This window comes from Vicia villosa, linkage group LG6 (genome assembly GCF_029867415.1).
Source record: "Vicia villosa cultivar HV-30 ecotype Madison, WI linkage group LG6, Vvil1.0, whole genome shotgun sequence".
Classification (NCBI taxonomy): domain Eukaryota; kingdom Viridiplantae; phylum Streptophyta; class Magnoliopsida; order Fabales; family Fabaceae; genus Vicia; species Vicia villosa.
In genome coordinates this window covers 24,838,777-24,847,285 of record NC_081185.1, presented here as the reverse complement: position 1 = coordinate 24,847,285, position 8,509 = coordinate 24,838,777, and the positions used below count along the sequence as shown (strand labels likewise).

Genomic DNA, 8,509 nt, shown 5'->3' with positions numbered 1-8,509 from the left:
ATTAAAACTGTCTTTACAAATTGAACCAATCATTATTGTGGTTCAATTGAGTTGATCAGCCATGAACAACTAACTACATGATTCCATGATTCCTTGATCTATTATTTTGTTATCATAATAATAGATCAAACTTTACCAATTGTGACCAAAATAAATAAATAACTAATGCTTTTCCAATCAGATGGATCAGATTCAGATGTGAGTGATTTTTAAGAAGCAAGATGGAAAAAGAAATTCACATTAGCAGGTAATATCTTATTTACACACCTCATAAATAACCCCCCATAAACCTCAGTAATAAGGGAAATATAAAGTAGGAAAGTGGAGATACACAATTTCCTTGCATCATAGGCTTCACAACATATCCCAAATCCAATTCTACAGTCAGTACAGATTCAAATCTACCTAAATTGTTCACATTTACATCCAAGACAGAAGGAAAAGCACAACTGAAATACACAAGTTGACATTGCTTTTCCATATTGCTGCTAAGAATGAGCTTGAGCGTGTTCAGGTTTGTGGCTGTACTCATAATCAAGATGAACAAAAGCACGCTCGATCTCAGGCAAGAGTTCAAGCTTCTCTTGCAATGATTCACCTATATCGTGAGCCTCTTGCAAAGGCATGCCTGCTGGTAGGACGATATCAACCTCGACAAAATAGTGAGACCCGAATGTGTAAGCCCGAACGGTGTCAATGTGCCTTACAGCCTTGTGGTGGTTCCAGCAAAGGTATGTAAGTTTCTGAAGATACTCTGGTGCAGCTGATCTTCCAACCAAGGAGTTCACGTTTTCCAACACCGTCATTGACCATGTGCGGATTGTGTATATAGCCAGCTGCAGTAGAAGAATTTCACATAAGTAAAACACGTGCATGTCAATAACTACTACAACAACAATAACAACCAAGTCTTATCCCACTAAATGGAGTCGGCTACATGGATCAACTTCTAAGTTCTACCATCATGGATGGGTACGATTTTTAATGGGCCATCATGGATAAATTTGAGTATACCGATACGGAAAGTATTTATTTACTTACAATGATAGCACCGACGGGATCCATCCAATCATCAAAATAATTGGCCAGAAGTGCAGCAATGAGGCCAATCAAATTAGTGATCACATCAAAAAAGTGATCCTGAGCATAAGCCTTAACAATCTCATTAGTAAAAGATCGGCAATAAACCATTAGCATGAATTTCACCAAAGTGACTGCAAGCATAATACCCACAACCCAGCACTCTTGATCCCTGGTCAAGTTGAAGGTATTATCCTGAAAACGTCATTAAGACAAGCATTAGAATTGGTTACCTAGAAATTAATGACATCCAGCAAACTAAATCAAAAACATTGATTTGAGTTTTAATTGTTTGTGTGAACTTCGCGTCAAGAAATGTAGCAAAATCAGCTTACAGAGTATATTAATGTACGGACGGACTCCAAAATTATTTGCAGTCCCAGTGTTGCCATGACAGAGGCAAAAACGAGAATTCCCTGCACGCAATTTGGAACTTAAAATTTCAGCACCAAGATTACAACCACGGGCAAGCATACATGATTCAGAATCTTCAAACAGAATACGTATAGGAGGACTGACCAATGGTTGCATCCGCTTCTTGCCAATAGGGTACTGATATGGATTCGGTGTTTGCATAGAGAATGCAGTGAACCATAAGATGAATCCCGAAAGGAGATCCAGCAGAGAGTCTAAAGTGGATGCAATGATGGCTAGAGAACCACTTCTGATTGATGCGTAAACTTTGGCTGTAAAAAGAACCATGTTTGCTATGTTCGATATTCTGATGGCAAACGTCTCGCTCCTAGCTAACTTGTCTCGCTCCTCCTGCAAAAACCAGTGGTTATTATTATATTCAGCCAAGGCATTTGACTATACAGAATCTGTTTGAATTGACTTAGTTGAACCTACCTACTGACATAAGCGCTTGTGAAACTGTTGAAATAGCTTAAAGAAACAACTTATGAAGTTATGACGTCTCCATAAGCTGTTTTCAACTTATATTCATAAGCTCTCTAGGTTAGCCTACGAAAACAGCTAATAGCTTATATGAAAACAGTTTGAATTTATTTTATCTTTCGATATAGAAATAGGTTATACATAAATACTCTAATTAAAAGTATTAAGCTATAAGCACTTTATTAAGTTGTTTATCTAAACAAGACTAATATCTATCACTAGATCTAGAGAGTAAAAAGAGAAAATGAAATAGAAACCTTTGACATTCCGGGAATAAAACCACGCTCTGCTAAGGCATCCATTTCAGTAAAACCCTCAAGCACTTCAACCTGTTGCTGATAATACTCAGCAATATTATCTTCTTGACCTACAGAAATACAAAACCAAAAAGAAAGAAAAAATTACGAAAAAGTTTCACAAATCAGAAAACATACAAAGAAGTCACGGAACAACGGGAAAGGTGCTGCAAACTTCCAAAGCAACATACAAACAACTCCATTTCAACGAATGAAGCAAGAGTCCACACAAATTCAACCAAAATGAAAATCTAATGTACCAAATTTGCAACTTTTTGCATTTAAATCACGGAACGTCAAATTGGAGAAAAAACGAACCCATATATTTTTGATAACTACTAATCAATAATCACTCAAAAAACAAATATTAGTTCATATATAGTGAGAAAGTTATGGCTATGGCCTCTAAAAGAGCATGCATAAGCTCCCTTAACTTAAAATCCAACTTCCAATAAATCAAAAACACAGAGAAACTCGAACATATAAAACTAAGATACAAAATCATCAACCGAAAAGACAAAACTCTCAACAACAACAACAACAAAAAGAAAAAAGAAAAAAGCAACTTACTAAAGCTGGCTGAAGAAAGAAACTACAAAACATATCATACTACTCACCATAAATTACATCCATTGATAGCATCTTTCATAAAACTGAAACAAGTTTTACACTTATTGCAAAGAGAAACACAAAAGATTTTACATATATAAAGAGCCAACAGAACAAACTGAATATAAATTGCAGCATCATATTCCTCATAATCAACCACAACCACTGATACAAAACAAATGGCAGATTCCCATTCCAAAACAAAAATGATTCTCAACTAAAAAAAGTAGATTCCAAAAAGAATTAATTAAATAATTAAAAGTAAAAACAAAACAGAAGGAATCAGTTCACACCTATAAATATATTCAACTTTGATCCCTAAAATCATGAAAATGCATCAACCTAGTCACAACAACAACAACCAAGCCTTACCATATATTGAACCCTACACCAGCAGTTTACACTCTTTTAACTCAACTAACACATATCAGATGAACTATCCAAAATATTAATCAAATTATAATGACTTCTATGTTCGTAATGTCGAATAAATTTGAAAATAATGATAATGTATCAATCTAGTCACAAGAACAACAATAATCAAGCCTTATCACGAAATTGAACCCTAAACCAGCAACTTGAACTCATTTAACTCAACTAACACGTACCAGATGAACTACCCAAATATTAATCAAATTATAATGAGTTTTAAGTTCTAATGCCCAATAAATTTGAACTTAAGTTGATAATATCATAGATAAATTTGACAACGAAGGTTTTAAAAGACGGTTTGCGATCAAGAAAACTGCCACGACAAAACGGTATCGGAAAACCATTATTCACTGTTTTTTATCTAAAAAACTAATTATGATTAATTTCACACCGCGACAACCGTAATCAATGTCGCAACACATGTACCGGCCGACATCGCGAAAGCTTGGTTCCGCGACAACCGCAATCAGTGTCGCAACACCTGTACCGACCAATACCGCGAAAGCCTGGTTTCGCGACTACCGCAATCAGTGTCACGACTACCGCAATCAGTGTCGCAACACCTGTACCGACCGATATTACAAAAGTTTGGTTAATACACACCGCGACAACCGCAATCAATGCCACAACACCTGTACCGACCGATATCACAAAAGTTTGGTTAATACACACCGCGACAACCGCAATCAATGCCACAACACCTGTACCGACCGATATCACAAAAGTTTGGTTAATTCACACCGCGACGACCGCAATCAGTGTCGTAACACCTGTACTGACCAATATAGCAAAAGCCTGATCAATTTGCACCGCGACGACTGCAATCAATGTCGCAACAACTATACCGACAGTTATTTAAAACTTTGCTGATAACATCAGATCTAGAAAAACGGATTTTGCAATTCTAAAGATCATTCCACATTGATATCATAAAATATTTCAGAGAATCTAGCGTAACTAATTTAACATTATATATAGTATAGTATATAATAATTACTATTTTAATTACTAATCAATTTAAAGCTAAGATAAGAAACTAAGAATAAGACAGTTCATTAAAATAAAATAAAACAAAAAACTAGTTAAAATTAAAAATGCTAAAAAATAAAGTGAATGAAAATTACCAAGAACACCATAACAGTCATGGATACCGCGCGAGGGTTTCGGCGTCTTTTCAGTATGTTCTGAAGAGAACTGAAACGACTCGAAGTTCAACCGCCATGACCGGTCACTGTTATCGGAAAGTGAAAGAAGAGAAAGCTCTTCCTCGTTCTTAAGCTCCACCGTCTCCGCCATTTTTCCGGTCATTCATAAAACGGCGTCGTTTTTAGTTGAGTGCAAGAGGAAAAAATGGTGGTAGCTATTTTTTTTTCTTTCTTTCTATATTTTGGGTTTTCTTTTTTTGAACGGTAAAGTGGGGTGGGTGTGAAGATATTGCAATGAGGAGGGTTTGTTTGAAGGAGCGTGGGGAGGACGTGGGAGTTTTATTGGTGCGTGTTGGGTGAGGAGGAAAAAGCGCGTGAGGGGAGGGTGAGTGTGATTTGCATGATATTTTTTGTGTGAGGGGAAGAGTGTTGTGTTGAAGATGTGGCTGGGTAGATTGAAGCCACATGAATGTGAACCGGTGGGTGGGACCTTGGTTCATTAAAACCCGGTTTAGGAACTTGGTTGTTCAAATCTAAGTTATTGAATGTTGTCTTATATCTAAGACTAATTTTGTGACTGATTTAGTAATGGAAAAATTTATTGTTAATAATGTTTTCTAAGTTTTAGTTGTTGTTCTTTATCTTTTATCTCAAATTTTAAAAATTCAAAATTTTTAAAATGTCTTTGGGTCCTTAGTCACATGTTTTTCTCAACTGCACCATTAATATTTTACTACTATAAAAGTTTATTTTAAGTCCACCATATTTTTTGTCCTTTCTTCTATGATTTGTTTTAATATATTATTGAGATTGATATATTATTATATAATATTAAATATAATTTAACATAATAATATCAAATATAATTAAAATTGTGTAAGTCTAAGCCCAATGAGAGTTGTGATCGTACCTGATCAGATGGATCTTCAAGGCCTGCAAGGAACTGGGTCTTCTGTGAACTGGGGGGTGTACCTGCAAAGTACTCTGATGTCAAAGTGAGGTATTGAACCATAGATGTTAATCTTTCAATACCAGAGCACAAGACATCAACTTCCTCTTGTCATTCTTGTTCATCAACTATATCATCTTCCATTCTTTGACGACGATTGGCGCGAGTATTTGTTGAAAGAGTATTGTGGTGTACTTTTCGTTTATATCGTATCCACATGGATTATTGCGATATCACTGCCGTTCTATAGCCTATTTTGTCTTGAATTAATGCTACTTTAGTTTTGGGTTTGCAAAAGATCATTCAACAATTTTAGTAGCAAAGAGTAAATTGATGAAAGTTCTAAGTTAAAGAAAATGTATCAAGATTCGATTTCATCGACCTAAATTTGTATGTCTCCTTATAAATATATGTATATGAACTCGTTAACGATCAATATAATTATGTATCGACGTCTATACCGTCCGTGTCCGCAACGATATAGCTAGATTTACCGTATTGTTTAACCGACGATTTCTCTATCGTTTAAACAATACAAATAACGTTTTAAAACCGATACTAAGTAAACATCAAATGCTAAATTCATGTCTGCAACTATAGTTTGATAGATGATAAAGTTAGGTCTAGATACAAACATTGATGTCTCAAACACTTATACCAAAGAAAAGCTTTAATAAACAAACTAAACCATCTATATTGATCATCACTTATTCATACATAATATATTCACAAGAAATACATACAAAAAGCTAGGAATATTACATCTTATCTTGATACAAAAGAGATTTAACTATCCATGAGAATGGTAGCTTGCTCAAGAAGGAAAGGATGAAGAACAACAAGCATCTACGGCGATTAATCGACGATCAAAGCTTCGATTCTTCAATTCTCAGTTTGCTATAGTATATTTGGGTTCCTTGAGCTCTAAAGATGAAGAAGAAGAAGTAAAATATCTGAATTTCTCTTTATATAGGATTTCTGAAATCTGTCCAGGGCGCGTCGCGCCCTCCAGCGCGCTACGCGCCAATACACTTAAAAGATAAACCGCCCAGACGCGCGACGCGCGCAACTCTCTGCCTCCAGCTTCACAAAAAATCTTGGTCAGGGCGCGACGCGCCCATATCACCGCGCAACGCGCGCATACTTCTGCCCAGCAGTCTTCAATCAGGGCCAAAACAAGCTCCAAACTTCCCAAAATTGGCTAAAACCTACAAAATCATAACTAAAACACATATTAACACAAAATGAAAGCTTAAAATTATAAACTATAAATAATTATCTAAAACTTCAGAGAATTAAAAGCATACTCGATAAAATCGGTCGAAAGGTGCCACTAATTAAACTAAATATTAACACAATTTGGCACCTAACAACTCTCCCCAACTTAAACTCTTGTTTGTCCTCAAACAAAACAATGATAAATTACCGGGAACACAAAATATCACAAATGAAATAACCAGGCAGAAACAAGAACACAATTGAGTGGTTCAAATTCCAAAAGTACACAAAGATCAATCCTTACCGATTTCCATCAAAGTACCATGATAACAATGCTAATCCTACATACAAATTCTATGTCAGAAATTCCACAAGCAAAAGAAGTTCAAGAATGAATCACACCTACGCACTTCTCTACTGAGAGAACAAAAATGGAGGATCCTAACACTCACCAGACAATGACGCTAACATACATAATTAATTATGAACTCATCTAAGCACAAGATATATAAAAAATGTATAAGCATGAATCACTAAGGACTTTCGGGCTGTAGCTTGGCTTGGTTACAAAGAAGTGTCATATCTCACGGTCATTGAAACGAAAGTGTCAAAACCTAAGAGATCATTCAAATTCAATTCAATTATCACAACCTAAACAACCAAGTTCACCACATAATTCTTTACTTGCTGAAGGGTTACAAAAAAAAAAATTCTTTCTTTCTTTTTTTCTTTTTTCTATATATATATTTTTTTCTTTTTTCTTTTCTATATACATAAATATATATATACCCTTTGAGCAATATCTTTTGATTTATCCCCACCAATGTACACCTTTATGTCATTCTCCCCAACTTGTATATTACCAAGACATCAATAAGAATGCTCCCTATTCTAAGGCAAAAAGGAATCAATCCTTACCATATCTAATGGCAACAGTTCAAGGTAAAAAGAAAGTCATCAAGATTCTATCAAAAATCGGTATAGAGATCTATATACAACATAAGCTTAACCGATAAGAATCTTGGCAAACGGCTCAAAGTGGTTAGCAAATACTCACACACTCACCGGGTAGGTTACATTTGGATAGGAAGTTTTTCTCATAGTGCGGAACAAAACGCCTTGATCACTTTCATGCTTAACACAATTTAATAACAATGCAAGATTAATCATAAGAAAAACGAGTTAAAACGCACATTGCTGGTATCCAGCACAATTATTATATATCTACACAGTGGAAAGTCTCCTCACAACTACAGCTAGGCTAAAGTGATTCACAATTGAACTAATTTTATCAACAGAAATTAATGACAACTAATTTGTACAATTAAAAGCATCAGAATCAAAGGTACTTGATAAATAAAACGATAAAGGATGTACCTTGCGCGTACAATTTTCAAATTATATCATCACCACTCAGATTGTGTTGCATCACCCAAATTCATCGTGACAACAAAAATTTGTGTTCCAGCTAATTAATCATCAGGACAACTTATCAAAAACCATTATTTCTAAAATATAAACACTAAACTAAAAATAAAAATAAAATTACTTAAAACTAAATAAATGCAAGAAATAAAATAAACTGAACTTATATAAAATAAAAACCACACCAAATGGTGTTAACTATCCAAAGGCGTAAACTTAGCCTTTCAAGTACCTCATCTAACTGGATGGAACAAAATAAAAAACAAAACAACTAAAAATTGAAATTGTTCTAACATAAAACTAAAAACAATAAAATCTAAAACAATAAATCATAAAGTCTACTCCTCATCGGAAGTCTCCGGATCATCCTGCTCCATCCCCTCCTCAGGATCTGGCCTGCCCTTAGGCCATGAAGCATAGGCAGATAAATCATCCCTGGAACCAACAGGCTGCTGCAG

The 8,509-nt window shown here is 35.1% G+C and overlaps 1 protein-coding gene across 2 annotated transcripts; it reads right to left on the bottom strand.

Annotated features, from left to right (window-relative positions):
* Positions 1-222: 222 nt before the first annotated feature.
* LOC131609027 (metal tolerance protein 11) lies at positions 223-4,755 on the bottom strand. 2 transcript variants are annotated; one of them, XM_058880656.1, is made up of 6 exons: positions 4,439-4,755; positions 2,235-2,344; positions 1,600-1,845; positions 1,416-1,496; positions 1,042-1,275; positions 223-836 (listed from the first exon to the last, which is right to left on the bottom strand). In XM_058880656.1, the coding sequence occupies exons 1-6, from the start codon at positions 4,620-4,622 to the stop codon at positions 489-491; spliced, it is 1,203 nt and encodes a 400-aa protein (XP_058736639.1). In that variant the 5' UTR covers positions 4,623-4,755; the 3' UTR covers positions 223-488. The 2 variants fall into 2 exon arrangements, with proteins under 2 accessions (XP_058736639.1, XP_058736640.1); XM_058880657.1 differs by lacking the exon at positions 4,439-4,755 and adding an exon at positions 2,891-3,437.
* Positions 4,756-8,509: the final 3,754 nt, after the last annotated feature.